The sequence below is a fragment of the Perna viridis genome, chromosome 4 (genome assembly GCF_037379345.1).
Source record: "Perna viridis isolate PV_CMFRI_1.1 ecotype Kerala chromosome 4, ASM3737934v1, whole genome shotgun sequence".
Taxonomy (NCBI): domain Eukaryota; kingdom Metazoa; phylum Mollusca; class Bivalvia; order Mytilida; family Mytilidae; genus Perna; species Perna viridis.
The window spans coordinates 24,915,682-24,931,666 of NC_142448.1; the positions used below are offsets into that span (position 1 = coordinate 24,915,682).

Sequence of the window (15,985 nt, forward strand, 5' to 3'; positions counted from 1 at the left end):
TTCATTTTTTTCTACATCATTCCCACATGCTATCTTCAACATGATAACTTGATTCCAGCTTATAACACACAATATAACTTATCATTCTGACTTATTTGCCACAAAGTATCCTTACATGGGGTGTACCATATGCGTTTCCACAGTTTAGGTTATATATATATTTGATATTTTGATAGTGTTGAATATGTATAACTGAATACATACCATTATACATTGCATATATTAATTATTTTAAAAATATATATATGTATTCTATTCAAAAAGAGTTTTAATATGTATAACACAAGAAAAAATAGGTTGAATAAAAGAATAAAAGTAAAACAATTTACTAAAAATAATAACATAATCGTGAGGGTTCTATATGACAATCTACACATCAGCAGTGTTAGCAGCAATCCAGTCCAGGAATTTATGGACGTTAGCGTATACCGCAGGAAAACCTTCTCGGGCACAACCGAAACCCCAGCTAACAATACCTGAAAGAACAAAGATTACCAGTCAGAACTCATTAACTGGCCTATCTTTACTATATGCAAATGAATGTGTATGTATAAGTACCTACTTGAAATGGTCGAGGCGTATGTATCTCCGTACAGGTTGACAACTCGTAAAAAATGTAAATACTACTGTCTAGTATTTGTCTGGGGCGAGTAAAAAACAACTGATTCGGAACCCTGTTTACATAGTTACATTGTATCTTAGACTTGATAAAACAAAATAATATTGATTTCTCTATTACTTTAATTACTTTAGTATTCTCTCAAAGTACTTAAATTGGTTGTAATATTTATTATTTATCTTACCAATCAAATCCCAGTGTCCTTCGCTATTCTTGCAGGCTAATGGACCACCATTGTCTCCCTGAGTAAAGGCATTTTCATATAGTATTTTATTGATAAAAAGCAATGTAATGTCAAGTTAACTCATGCAATATGTTCCCGCATTTACCAAAATGGTTAAAGCCCAAAATTTGTAAAATTAAATTATGTCTGATTTACCATAGTTCTAAAACATTCTCTGTCAAGATGGCGGATATTTAAGGGGTTTCCGGGACTGGAATTTCAGCCAACTTCTCCAATGAACAATGTCATAAACCTCTTCATCATATAAAACATCTCACGATGTTCTGCTTCGAACAAAGGACTGATTGTACCAAGGACAATTCCAATGGTTCCTATATAATTTTTATTGTTTCTTTGAGATGGTTGCATGTAAGAACTGTGTCACATTATGGTGAGCATTGATCTAGAAACATATCCATGAAGATCCATGACTTGTGTATAATGTCGGAAATTTCTGTTTTCGTTTGACACTTGTAAGTGGATGAGTTTCATGTACATGCATGCATTTATTTGCAATTGTTAAATCCAGTTTGGATTGTTCATGAGAAAAAGAATCAGTCACTATAGCTATCTATTTGTGAAAATAATAGTAGTACATACTGCGCATGCTCCTTCTCCGCCGGCTAAATATCCTGCGCACAACATTGTATTGACATCATAGGAACCACCGACATTAGTTGAGCACTGAGTATCTGTTAACACTGGTTTGTACACTTCTTTTAGTCTGTCGGATGGCTCTCCGCCTGCGTTGCAATGTAAAAACTATTTTTTTAAACAATTGTTAAAAAATAGGACATCCGTTGCATTTTGAAATTTTTTGTCGGGCGCATATCCAAAGAAAAGTGTGTAGGTCATAACATCACACCTTTAAATTAAAAAAAGTTTCTTGCATGAAATCATTTTATGCTAAAAATGCCTTTTCTTGCTTTGCTGGTCTTTACACCACTCCTTACCTAAAATCCTGGACCTCCATTAAATTTCTTGTACATGTACAATTGTAGCTAATTTAAACGAAAACTATAATTGTTTATCTTCTTCACACTGTCATGTGAAAATGTACAGACAGTAGAAATATTTCAACTACCAAAAGCAACTACTTTGAAAAGGTCGAAACAACTACATAGTATTTACATAATGAAAATATTCATACCTTCTACAGTGGCTCCCCATCCAGTTACAACACAATCTTTTCCCCAGAAGTCACTGCTTGGGAATGATGTAATACAGATAGGATAAACGGCATTACTTTCTGTGACATCAGTAGTCAATTTGACTATACCAATGTCATTCTCAAGATAGTAAGGACTGTAGTTCTGATGGACCACGACTTCCTTCACGTTGTAGGTTTTCTGATAGATCTCTTGTGCAGACCTTGAGTGAGCACCAACATCGACCTGCCAATCTGCTGGGTTTGTTCTATAAAATGAGTTAAATTTCTAAAAGCAAACCATTCCTCGAACGCCAACGAATTTACAGGAAAATTATCGTCAGGTCAGAGGATCAAGGTATTCGAGAAATAAACAATAAATAAATCCAGATTCCAGATTGTCAATGCTGCCAAATAAAAGGACATTCATACATGTATTTGAAAAAAGCATATACGACCTTAGTATGTAATGAATATTTCTCACTTAGGTAGTCGCAAAAACAGAAAATTAAAAAACAAAACAACAAACAAAAAAGGTGTATAACTCGTCTTAAATTTTTTGTTCTATACTTAACACTCATAACGAGAATGTGGTGCAGAGAAAAAAAAGACTATTTTCTATAGCTCGCAGAATTCGTATATAAATAGCATGCAGAAATTTAAAATTATTTTATATTTTTGAAGCAGCTGGTTATCAAAAATGACAGCTTAAAACCTATCTGAATACACAACTCGCCATATAAATACACTAAGCTGCTCTTAGAAACCTATTTGAGTACAAACCTCACCTTCAATACACTGAGCTGCAGTTATAAAACAATTTTAATACATATCTCATCCCTCCATACACCGAGCTGGTGTCATATACTTTTTGGGGTACAAACAGTAACTTAACCATCAATACACTGAGCTACTGTTATTAACCTATTTAAGTACAAAACCTTCCCCTCAGTTCACTGAGCTGCTGTTATAAACCTATGAGTACATAACTCACCCATCAACACATTAAGCCGCTGAATATTATAAACATACTGGAGTACATTTTGTACATAACGCAACCCTAAATACAATTAGCTGCTGTTATTAACCTTTTGAGTACATTACAGTTACTCATCCATACACTGAGCTGTTGTCATGCTCAAATGTACCTATTTGAGTACATAACTCACCCGTCAATACACCGAGCTGCTGTTATAAACCTATCTGAGTACATAACTCACCTACCAATACATTTAGCTGCTGTTATAAACATTTTTGAGTACATAACTTACCCATCAATACACTGAGCTGCTGTTATAACTGCTAGTTTTCCTGATGCAGCACGAACCAGAGTACCACCACATGTTAGAGGGTTAGAACGGAATCTAAGGTCAACCTGTCGTAAGAGGTCGGACATTATTCATATATTGCAATGGTTCCTTCGTTTGATTGCTGTTTGGTACCATCGTAGACTACGCAAAAAAACTAGAAGTTAAACCTTTTTTAAAAGTTTACTTTCAAAATATTTTATTTCGCAAAAAAAGAAAAAAAATGCCATTCGAAAACATTGTCTATTTAAGACCAGATATATAAAGTGGATAACATTATGATAGGATTTTAAAAAAATATCACTTAAATAGAACAAAAATAGAGAAAATAAAACCCAAAAAAATCCCCAAAAAAACCGCATGTTTTCAATTTTTTTTTAATTTTAAGTTTTTTTTAAAATAAAAATTGATGTACATAGAAAGGAACACACAGTATTAATAGCAAATATAGGTTGCATTGCATTGTCTAGCAAAAGCAAATTGATTTTCTTAACACCACTTTTATGAAAAAGAAACATAGACCGAAGTTTGCTAGAGTAGTGGACCTTTGATCATAATACACGTTCTACAGCCTTCCATAAATATCGCACATTCATTCTACTCTGCATGGTTTGTATGATTAAAGTATTCATTATGTCTATTTCCTAAATATTGTACTTGTATTAATATTATTTATTGCATACTACAAAATATCGTTAATAAATGTTCACCTTTTCAGTGGTAGTCTTACTTACATGTAATAAGTTTCTATTAGACATTTTTAATAAATGTTCACCTTTTCAGTGGTAGTCTTACTTACATGTAATAAGTTTCTATTAGACATTTTTAATGGATCAGTGTTCAGCGTCAATTGCTAATTTCGTCGGGATCTTGGTAATGTTATATTGTTTAGTTGTGTAGAATTTTCCATGCAGTCATACACAGGCAAAATTATTTCAAATGATTTTCCCACGAATTGAGCAAATAAACTTCATGTCAGAATTCACGTGAAATTCGAGTGAATCGACTTTCACGTGAATTGTTCTCATGCAATTCATGTGAAGTGAATTTCCCTTGAAAATCACGTTAAATTCTTTTGAAGCTCGATTAACATGAATTTCACGTGAACAATTTTTTGGCTGTGTAGTCCTTATCGGAGTTTATTTCTTTAAGGTTTGTGCAGTTACTTTAACATTCTTATCCTCACTTTTAGCACGTTTCTTATGTTAGATTGTTATGAATGAATGAATTAGTTTTGAAAATCGCATATAGTGTTTCTTTTGGTCTAAGCATTCTTTGTTATTTCAGTGCCTTTTTGTAAGTGTATTTGCATTTCAAATGAAATAAAGATCTAAAATGAATACTAGTTGTTACTACAAACTCTGTTACACTATTCCCCTTTTGATATTGTAAAATCTCATTTTCTTTCGAATTTCAATACTGAATTAACCAAAGTTATATATTTTATTCGTTCAAAGAGTTCCACTATAGAAAAGTGTGGTATATCGAGGAAATGGCCTATAAAGTAACTTTAGCATTACAGTCTACTTTATGTACCTGCCAAGGCCAGCTGTGTGGGACTGCCTCTCTGCCGCCGACAATTTTAGATGATGGAATCGGCCATGTGTGTGGTGGGTATGTCTGATTACCGCACTGTATATTTGTGCTCTGTCCTGGAATACAAATTTAGATATCTGCAAATTTGCAACGCACAGATATGAGAATCATGTATCGAATAAGATTCCGATTCAGAATGGAAATTCTTCTAAAATTCTACACTATAAATGTACATGAATAAAACGTGAAACGAATGGTCGAATCATTGGCCCATCCTGGGGAGTGGGTTCTAGTGGTTGTTTACTCTATCTTTGTTTTAAATGTTTGGTAATTTTGTGCATTTTTGGGAGAAATTGACCAATTACAAAATATATAATCCCTGGAAGTTATCTATATACAAATCGGTAGACAAGTCTGTATTAAGTGTTTGGCAACATATATGGCAAGGAGTTTGAGGCCAATTAAGGCTCTGATCGTGTCCTGCAGGGAAAAATCCCTTCTGGGGATTCTTTTGCGTACCTCTACGGAATATTGTTTTCGTTCTGTGTCAAACTTTTCAAATTTAGGCCATGATGACTACTTGAAGTTTGACGGAGAAAGACAGGAACGAGATGTGATGACAAAGTTGGAAGACAGCAGAAGAGGTTGCCAGAGCTTGACCAAGGTGGAGAGATCTGTGACTCGCCTTATGCTCCACGAGGAGTCAAGAGGATAGGTAGGTAGTACTTGAATGTTAATGTATCATGATACTAGTAGTTCTAATTATTGACGCTTCGGTCTCTATACCGATATGATTATTATATTTATTAATTAGATACAAGGCATTCCTTTTTTTAAAGAGAGAGATCGAAATTACGTGTATATTAAACGAATTGGCTAATTAAGCAATAATGTTGTAAATGGTATTTAATAACGAGTTGAAAAACCCAGCGGAAAAGTATGACGGCAATAAGTTCCGGGGATAGCTAAGGGAAAAAATGGTTTTTACTTTGGATCTTGACATGTTCTTGTTACGTTGTTTAATTGTTTATACTCCCTGCAGAACGGTGAAGTATATAGTGATCGGAATGTCCGCCCTTCTCTCCTTATGAGCATCCATCTATTATCCGTTACTCCTCCTACACCACTGAATGATATTTAATGACACTTTCACAGAATGTTAATGACATATTCCCATTGTACTCCTCAAATTACAGATTTTGACTTAAAATAGTTTGGAGGTTAAAAGGTGTATGATTTCAATGTGTGAGTGGGGTATCATTTCAAACAGCTTTTCTAGTTTAATTTTGAGGTAATTGAAAAAAAAAAACCTTAATTCAATCATGACTTGAGACAACATGGAAGTCACGTACAGTTCAAGCCTATCGAACTTCAATGATTAATCATGTACTGTCAGTAAACTGTACTTAAGAGGGGATCAATTATTTACTGTAAATAAATTGTACTAAAAAGATGGATCAGTCGTGTACTGTCAGTAATTTGTACTAAAGAGGGGGATAAAACATGTATTGTCAGTAAACTATTAAATAGTGGTCAATCACGTACTGTCAGTTAACTGTATATAAGAAGGCAATTAGTCATTTACTGTCTAAACTGTATTTAAGAAGGGGATGAATCGTGTGTTGTCAGTAAACTGTACTAAAGAGTGGGATCAACCGTGTACTGTCAGTAAAATTCACTTAAGAGGGGTATCAAACATGTACTTTCAATAAACTGTAATCAATCATGTACTGTCAGTAAACTGTACATTAGAAGGGGTGGTCAATCATTAACTGTCAGTAAACTCTGAATACTATCATCCTGGAGATGGAAAAAGAAGTTTTATTAGACTAGTTGTAAGTTTTATAAAAGTTGCTGCTGTTCTCCGACAAATTTAATAATACGTTCGCACCTGTATTATAAGTTCATGACCAAAACTATATAAATGGTCTTTAAGTTAAAAATTGTGTACCTGTTAACGTATACGGTTTCATTTACCTTGTACGTAGATCTCCGAATGATGAAGAATTTATGAAATCCCACAGACATGCCATTTAAAAAGAAAACTCCTGCAAGTGAAGTCGTAACATAAATAAACGCGTACCTTGAGCAAGGAGGAAGTGTCCCACGAGGAATATGATTGCCCTCATCTTCGAAAAGGTCGTCTATAAGATTGGATCTGTCTTATCTAGTATTGTACTACAAGTCATGATAATAGAACTCACGAGGGAACGCCAGCCCCATTTATAATTTTACGCAATCAATCAATAAACCTAAGACAACCTTGGAAAGTGTACTTCTGAAGTCTCTAGCTCTTGGGCACTATTTGTTCAATCTTACAAAACTATCTTTGAATTCGATTAACATTTATAAATTAAGACGTATCAAGGCCAATATTCACATTTTGGTAAAGAAATGGTCATTAAAGGTAGATACACAGAAAAATCACTATGAGCCCAATAGGGAGTGATATGATGCTCTGTTGATACATTCAAAACTTGCATAATTAATTCCCTTTATCGGCATCATTACAGTCGATTTGACGAATATATATTGTTTTTAATTTCGTTTAGGATCAAATCTGTTAATACAATGTATAGGTGACTTTAGAACTTATAACCTAACTTATAATATGCATATTTTATGGCGATATTCCTGATAAGTTAATGTCTCATGATGCAATAATGTCATAAACATGTTTTCAGGGAAAATAAGTTGAGCAATGGTCTTTACTTATATCTTAATTGAAAGTGGAAAGAAAACAACCATAAACTTTAAATTTCGTGACAACATGTTCACTGATAACTATATATGTATGCTAATAGATTACCGAAATCACAGAGTTGACCGAAATCTAAAGCCTTTACCAGAAAATGGTAATATTTTGGTTCGTTCTCGGATGTTTTGTCACTTTCGCGAATGGTAAGAGACACAGATACATACATTTTTTATTCAATTATCTTCATATAGTTTGAACAGAAAAATAACTGCAGTATATTTCGTAACCTATATTGACAGTAATCTCGTTGACTTTACTCTATACCGTATCCTCGGTCGAAACACCAACTTGTAACATTTATACTCGTTTGATAGTTGTATACTCTCGAATAACGCTAATTAAGATTGCTGTCCTAGTAACCCCAATTACATGCATTTATTCAAGAAATACCAGGTTGAATAATGTAAACGCTAAGTTATTTAAAGACAAAAACAAAAAAACAAAAAAACTAGTAAGTGGCTGAAGGACCGCCACCCTAAACGTAATTGTAAGGGAAAACGCTGATTACCACTATCATTGCGGTCTCCACACCGTTTGATAATTGCATGATTAAGCTACATGTAGTTCTCGAATAGAAAGTTAATTGTTCTGGAACTTCTTTGATACATAAGCAGATTACTAATTATTATATACATGCATATACTTTTAAAACGTATCGATATTCCATATATTATTTGTTTTTTTGCAACCCCGTATATGCTGAAGTGGGGTTCAAGCAAACAGTTGTTCGTTCCACTTAAAGTAATTAAACTGTTAGCGTCAATATACCGAGAAAAATACAGAACATTAAAACATACATGACTAATTAAATGACATCAGAACCAAAAGACATGTCCAAAGCGTGAAAACAAGAACTAGGCGATCCTCATGCCCAATTTAAACAATAGAATAAAATATTATAACAGAAGATAATGAAAACAAGACAACATGTGTAACTAAAGCATTTGCAAAATTACTTCAACAAAAAATCACTAGAATGACATCGAGTGCTCCGGAAAGGAAAGCATCTCCTGCTTCCCCAGTGGCAACCTTCATATTGCATATCAGTAAAATCTGGTAAGCGTCTAGTTTAGTGGGTTGTCAATCAGTTAAGTTAAGTTATGAAATCAAAGATATCGTCGCAATTATGAGATAGAAACTTCATTTTGGTCACATTGAATGTATTGTTTTAGGTTTAGATTGTGGTAACACTACAGCATGTGGAGTACAATTTTATCCTCCACACACGCCACCAATACCTGAATTACGAATTGTGGGAGGTCAGGAAGCTATTCCTCATAGTTGGCCATGGATGGTACGTGTTATAAGTTGCTTACCGGCTATTAAGCAATATTGGGTAGCGGCGGGTTTTTATGATTAAGGGAATAAGAATAAATTTAGTACATTTGTTGTTCTGTTCGGGTGATTGTTTCCCATGTTTTACAATATTGGTAAAAGTTACCCCTGTTAAAAAGTAATATTATGTCCCTTCCCATCAAGGCTAAACTAACCATGGACATATGATAAGATTGCAGCATAGGTTTGACTTTTTAGTGCATCAGGGAAGATAGCATTAAATGTTGATTAAGAAGCTACTTTAAGTATACTTAATTTACTTTACTTATAATCATTGTGTTTTTGCTAAGCTAACTTATAAGTCATCTTTCTTTTTTAATTTTTACTATTTTTCAATGCCAGTAAATATATTCAATCATCTCATTGAAAGATTTAACCCCAGTTTTATCTCTGATATTGACAAAAAATATTCAGAATTGTAATTACATAAATGTAATCTGTCGTCCGTTTATTCCTAATATTAAAATATTATGTAAATATGATTCAACACTGCTCTTGTTTGTTTTGTTTGCACAAATTTTCCTATTGAATAATATATCAAAGCACTGTATTTTTACCCTTACCGTTTCTAGGCATTACTCCGCTTCAGAACATCGTCTCTATCTTGCGGTGGAACTTTGATACGAACATGCACAGACGAGATGGTTGTTATAACTGCAGCTCAGTGTGTTGAAGGGTATGAACTCTTGACTCGTTTTTGTGGTCTACTTATAGATCGTATCGACAACATATTTGTCCAGTGTGGTGGATGTGTTTTATAACAAACGGTCGGAATTCCAATGAGAACAAATTGTGCTCCTTTACTTGCTGACCTATTCCTTCACTCTTATTAGGCTGACTTTATAGCTGATCTGATCCGAAAGAAAGAATATCGTTTAGCTAGACCATTTAACCTCAGTCTCCGCTATATAGATGACGTATTATCTTTAAACAATCCTAATTTCGGGGATTTGATACATCGCATCTACCCCAAAGAACTTGAGATAAAGGATACTACAGACACTGTGAAGTCAGCCTCATATCTTGACCTACACTTAGAAATCGATGGTAAAGGGGAACTATTGACCAAACTTTAAGACCAACGTGATGACTTTTCATTCAGAATTGTCAATTTTCCTTTCATCTGTGGCAACATCCCTTCAGCACCTGTCATATTACAACTCATACGTTATGCCAGAGCTTGCCGAAACTACGCAGACTTTTTGTATTGCGCTAGAACTCTAACAAATAGGCTTTTGGAACAGGGTTATGTTGCTACAAGATTTAAGTCATCACTACAGAGGTTTTATGGTCGTCATGAACTCGTGGATTGTTATGGTGTATCCGTCTGCACCATGAAACTGATTTATTCAACGAGTCATAGTTTTCCTTTCCTCGTTTGTCTACCCCGGACTTGACTTTTTATGAGCAACTCGGCGGGTGTTTCTAGACAAGTAGGGGACGCTTACCCTACCGGTGCACCTGGTCCATGCTCCCAATTTATAGTGGAGTCCGAGTTGCTCATTTTCTTTTGGCACTTTGTATGTGTGATTTTAGTTCCTTTATGTTCTTTGTTGTGTATGTCTGTTTTCCATGTCTAGTCTTTGTCCCTGGATTACATTCTTTTGATTCCCTTGATTATTCTTTCCTAAAAAACAAACATGTATACACGTAGTTACATTTAAATGATAGGAATTAGCAAAATTGGGAACAAGATCAAGCCTTAAACAAAAATGAATGAAGTTCCTTCATATTTCTGTTACTGTAGTTTCATACATGATGTATACTTTAAAATGATTTAGTCTCCTAAGAAAAAAATGAACAGACTTACGTAAGCAACAAAGCGAGATAACTTAGAAATCACATATCGATTTTGATGCTACATTTAATGTTTCTATCAAAACGCCTAGCGTTATAATTAGGCCCAGTAAGTTTTGAAAAATTATATAACTGTCAATGACTTTACATGTTCATGTATCTAATGGAGAATTTACTGGTAACCGAAATGAAACGTTGTCAAATCTAAAATGATGCAGTTAACCTGAAGAGCCTACAGGTTTTTGCTTCGAAAATGGTGAAATACAGTCTCTCGAGTGTGCATGACTTGGCAAATATTTCTTATACTAAGAAAACCCATTCTGAATTAACACAATTGCATCATGGTTATTTTTTTATCAGTTTAGGGGAGGTTTAATATTCATATTCTGATATATACGATTTAGGACCTTTGCCTCAGATTGGCAGGTAGATTTAGGAGTTCACTCAAGATCTGCCAATGAGCTTAATCAGAGAGCTTATGCTGTTAGCGAGATGCATATCCATGATAACTACAGCGCATCCACACTGGAGAGTGATATAGCAATATTACGGTTTAATGAACCGGTAGAAGAAAATTCGGACGTTCAACCTATTTGTGTGACGTCACTTCCAATTAGCGATTTTTATGGACAGCAGTGTGTAGTTACCGGGTGGGGTACAACGACAGAGAGTAAGTTTCAGTGACACAATTATATGTTGCTTTGTATATATTATCGATAAAGTATACAATTGTAAAACTATGGTGTCGTTTGTCATCTGAGAAAGCCTGAACAACGCACACTTAATAAATTATTTTTTTTAACACCGCCAATACATGGAAACAGTTTTTTCAACTCCTTTTACTGTTTTCAATCGAGAATGGTTCCAGGCTATTATTTGGATTAGTACGATAGCAAAGAAACGTCTTTAAATGCTTAAACTACTACCGGTATCAATTTTGACATTACAGATGGCAATTTGGCAGACAGATTAAAAGAGGTTTACAAACCAATTATGGATAGCAACCAGTGCCGAACATTGTTAGGCGATTTGTTTAAACCCGCCTTTATGACATGCGCAGGATATCTTGATGGCGGGAAGGGCGCATGCCAGGTAATTAACATGTCCTCCGTGTACACCTAATGTATGTAACAAAAAAGGCAACATTACATATCAACCTGCAACTGAATCAATAATTTTAAGTCGCTAATAGTGTTAGCGACTTCTGGCACTCTGTATTTAATATTCGCATATGATTTGCTTTAATGTGAAGTCGTACGCCACATAATCCAGCAGATCTTCGCCGTGTTTACCACGAAAGCATCGTAGTTCCAGATTCATACGAGATAAAAAATGTACCTCTTAAATATCATACACGTGTGTTCTACCTGTGTTTCTTGCTTGTATGAGTAGGGGAAATTTTCATGAAATGATGCAGTAAGCTTTGGACATTATCCGGTTTCCGATTCAGGCACTGAGGCTAGTTACAAGACTATATAGGTCAAATACATTAGCACGCCCCGATATTCATGAATATTCATTGCCAGCTGCTAAATCTGGTTCATAAACTGGTTCCCGGTCAATATCAAAAGCGACCCAAAGATCCCTACAACGTACCATTTTGAATTATATACCATACACATGTCTACGCGTGTTTTTTTTTTCAAAATGATCAGTCAGTATTGAATTTATATAATATTACCCAGTTTCCAGTACACCAATATCTATATATAGCCATTCGGGTCATCACGGTTACAAAAGAGTACGCAATAATATCAAGGGCACCAAACTTTCAGCGGAAGTCCCCCGATTTTAGAGCGTATTGCATTTGTACCATTTAGGATGTTTAAAGTATGCCAAAATCAGTGACAGTGAATATTTGACGATTAGCGACTTTGAAGACTTCAGTCTGATTATTTCAGTACTACTTTCGGGAAGTTGTACGATGTACATTCTCTAGTGCCGAACTCGTCAATCACCTTAACTAAAGGCTTATCCAATACATCGTCTAAAATATTCATTATAATGCAGTCGTTGTAACAAGAAATTAAATGAGACGAAATCCAAAATTTCAAGACATTAATTCCACGATTGACTGTCTTAAAATTTAAGGCAGATACATATTTCTGTTTATGGAGTTTTAATTTTCATTTTCACAGATACTTGACAGTTACATTGTAATGAAGATAACCGTTTCGGAGGCGTCAAATCCACAACTGTCGCCCCAAATCATCAAATACAAATACAGTTATCTCGTAATTAATTAGATTTATAACGAAAATAAAACAAAAACAAACTTTCTATTAATTGAGGACATTTTCATGGAAAAAACTGATGTATGCAAAGCAATTATACTGCCATTCTTTTACATGCATTTTCGTTATTCATTTCATTAAAACAAATTTAGCTGGAATTTCAAAATTTCAGTGTCACGTTTTTCACTCTATTGGTGAAGTTTTGTCGACCACATAGGTATACAAGTTAACTAAATAATTTTAAAATTATTCAAAGAGTTCTGTTCTAAAACTGTTTAAAATTTGGGTGATACCATTATTTTGCTTATAATTTGCTATCTATTGAGCTATCATCAACAGATAGAGCCGAAGCAACACCTTTTTCGAAAACCAATTATTGTGGATGCACGCAAATCTTCAATTTGTGTAATGACAAAAGACAAGTGAAAATAATGCGTCATATATTTTGACAATGCCCGTTTGTCAAGCAACAGATAACTTATCGAACTGTTCGAGAATTATGATGATAATGACCTAATCTTAATGAAAGGAAAACAAATTAGAACACGAGACTAAGGATGACTTCCAGTTCTAGTGAAGTTAGTATTCCGTGATCCATTGATGTCATATTAAGAAGAAATCCAATGTATTGCCTTACTGAGTAACCTGACTATAATTATTTATAGTTGCCAAGGGGTTACAGATACCCCTCTCCCAAATCAGACAAGAATTGGTTTGTTTAACGTTAAGCAAGAGGTCCCAAATTTCAAACCAGCGCTAAAAAACCCTCCCTCGATTTCGGTTTGGATATTTACGCAATAATCACCTCTTTTTGTCATACTGTCTGTTGTCGTATCATTTACGATGCAATACGTTATCGTCTGTTGTTACATGTATATGTTTACGGAGGTAGGTAAATGAGTGCAATTTTTTTTTTAAAGTGTACTTTTATTTTGTTTTGCAGGGTGACCAAGGAGGACCCCTAATGTGCTTAAACAGTGCTAACAAATATGATTTGATTGGTGAGTGTTTGAAATGCTACAAAGTAAGAAAAAAATATACGTCACTGCATTGCACGTGTATGCAATGTGCATGGACCTTTATGTAAATGCGTGTTGTGTTTTTATTGTACATGTCTATAAATTTAACTAAAACAGTTGTCTGTGGTACATGGCAGCAGTTATTTTTTTATAAGAATACTGCCTATTGAAAAATAACTCCGCATGTAACGAAAAAAACTCTATGTGTAACGAAAAAAAACTTTGCATGTAACATGACTTAAATCTCGGAATTTCTCATTGGTCATATGACTGAAGCAGGCACATTTTAATTTTAATATAACTATCAATACTGACTTTATGAGTATATTAGCAATCCGCAGGTAATTAAGTCATCGCCTTAGCATGCATGGTTCAATTCATATTGCCCGTTAGTTTGGATTCCCCTTTCATAACAAATCTACAACTTAGAGAGTGTTATTTTGAAAAAAAAACGGAAAAATCTAATGACGGTCAAATGCATGACGACTTAGGAGATTAAGCACAAATCTGTAGTTCTTGCTGTCAGCATCAATTACTTTGCTTCATTATCTGCTTATTCAGCACGTTTTCAGATCATTCTGTCATTTATCCCGCAAAATTATTAAAACACTAGTAATGAATACTTACTTTCCAGTCTGTGCAATTATTGTTTGTTTTGTTTTAATATAAGCATTAATTATATTCTATATTAGAGGTGTCTCTACGTGTATCTACCCAACGCGTCAAGAAAATATTGAACATACATGTGATGGGTTTAATTGTCTAAAACAGTGACCGAAAATGTATCTGAATGCGTAAATGTGGAATTAGAGAGGAAAGGCAAACAAAAAATGAAGCAAATATGATTCAAATAAATGTTAAATATACGCTGAAAAGTCTTATTTACGGTTGTTTGTTATTTTTAGGTATTGTCAGTTGGGGACTTGGTTGTGCTAGGGAAGGATATCCGGCTGTTTACGCCAATGTTCACAACTACTTAGATTGGATTAAAATACATACTACGTAGTGTAAAGTTTTTCTGTATTTTTTTAATAGCGAGCACAGCAAGAGTGGAAAACAAGTGATTTTAACAGCAACATAGGTCTGAATTTTTTTTTCAAAGGCCCTCATGGATAGGTAACAGCCAAACCGAAACCGGGTCGGTGATCAGGGCAAGAAAGCGGTTCCACGACAAAAAAGTAGATACAAATCGGCGTCGATGGATGACAGCTCCATTTTTCATTGTATAATATGTATTCTAATTTATTCTTGATCACTGTTTTTCACAAGACATATTCTCTTTATCGGTCGGCGTGACGTTATGCGATATGTCGTCAAGGTAGCCACCAGTGTTGATTAGAGAAAGACATTTTGTAAATTCTTTATTTAAAGAGGGTTACCCAATTAGAATAACTTTAACTTTCATTGGGGCCCTCTAATACACAAATAAATTTTAAACAACTATACAACATAAATACAATAATACATTGTATATAAAATGTTAAGATTCTATACATCTACGTGAATAGACAGTTATATAAATCCATTAAAAAATGACCTCGATCACGTTGTGCACAATAAATATTTTAAAGTGAGTACCACAGGCATTGAGGTTATTTTAAATAGACCCCAAAAATGTGGCAGTCATCAATTATATCGAAATTCAACGAGTTGGTCATCAAAAAAGGTTTATCTTGTAAAATTTGGTCTATGCGAAATAAACAAACAAATTGATCCAATCAGAAAGCTTGTTACTTGTGAAAAAGAAATCATGCTCATCAAATTTACTCAGAACTTTTAAGACGCAACGTTAGATTGAACAAAATACAGATACAGGAATAACGAAAAAAATGTAAACTAGAGTTCGAAATGCTCTTGATGACGTACTTTGTGTTAACCTAAAATTGTCTAATATTCCTAATGAATGATTTATAGCAGCCCTCGCCCAAGAAGGATTCGTCGTTGACAACTAAAATAACAGAGTCTTCGCTGCAAGTTTAACCAGGTATATAAAAATAATGAACAAAAAAA

The 15,985-nt window shown here is 34.3% G+C and overlaps 2 protein-coding genes across 3 annotated transcripts; one reads left to right on the top strand and one right to left on the bottom strand.

The window, feature by feature from the left end:
* Positions 1 to 310: 310 nt before the first annotated feature.
* On the bottom strand, positions 311 to 7,061 carry LOC148619446 (trypsin-1-like). Its single transcript, XM_088579328.1, has 7 exons — positions 6,916 to 7,061; positions 4,833 to 4,948; positions 3,261 to 3,364; positions 1,993 to 2,258; positions 1,443 to 1,585; positions 804 to 861; positions 311 to 476 (listed from the first exon to the last, which is right to left on the bottom strand). The coding sequence occupies exons 1-7, from the start codon at positions 6,959 to 6,961 to the stop codon at positions 370 to 372; spliced, it is 840 nt and encodes a 279-aa protein (XP_088435454.1). The 5' UTR covers positions 6,962 to 7,061; the 3' UTR covers positions 311 to 369.
* A 554-nt stretch (positions 7,062 to 7,615) lies between these two features.
* LOC148619447 (trypsin-1-like) lies at positions 7,616 to 14,987 on the top strand. 2 transcript variants are annotated; one of them, XM_088579332.1, is made up of 8 exons: positions 7,616 to 7,733; positions 8,763 to 8,884; positions 9,498 to 9,601; positions 11,127 to 11,392; positions 11,672 to 11,814; positions 12,861 to 12,956; positions 13,900 to 13,957; positions 14,881 to 14,987. In XM_088579332.1, exons 1-8 carry the CDS (start codon positions 7,685 to 7,687, stop codon positions 14,979 to 14,981), a joined length of 939 nt encoding a protein of 312 aa, XP_088435458.1. In that variant the 5' UTR covers positions 7,616 to 7,684; the 3' UTR covers positions 14,982 to 14,987. The 2 variants fall into 2 exon arrangements, with proteins under 2 accessions (XP_088435458.1, XP_088435459.1); XM_088579333.1 differs by lacking the exon at positions 12,861 to 12,956.
* Positions 14,988 to 15,985: the final 998 nt, after the last annotated feature.

Coding starts and splice junctions, on each gene's coding strand:
- LOC148619446 (XM_088579328.1), bottom strand. CDS start 6,961: ATGAGGGCAATCATATTCCTCGTGGGACACTTCCTCCTTGCTCAAG. Junction 3,365..4,832: donor CACACAGCTGGCCTTGGCAG/GTACATAAAGTA, acceptor CTCTTACGACAG/GTTGACCTTAGATTCCGTTC. Junction 1,586..1,992: donor ATGGGGAGCCACTGTAGAAG/GTATGAATATTT, acceptor ATTGCAACGCAG/GCGGAGAGCCATCCGACAGA.
- LOC148619447 (XM_088579332.1), top strand. CDS start 7,685: ATGGTAATATTTTGGTTCGTTCTCGGATGTTTTGTCACTTTCGCGAAT. Junction 7,734..8,762: donor TTTTGTCACTTTCGCGAATG/GTAAGAGACACA, acceptor GTATTGTTTTAG/GTTTAGATTGTGGTAACACT. Junction 11,393..11,671: donor GTGGGGTACAACGACAGAGA/GTAAGTTTCAGT, acceptor TTGACATTACAG/ATGGCAATTTGGCAGACAGA.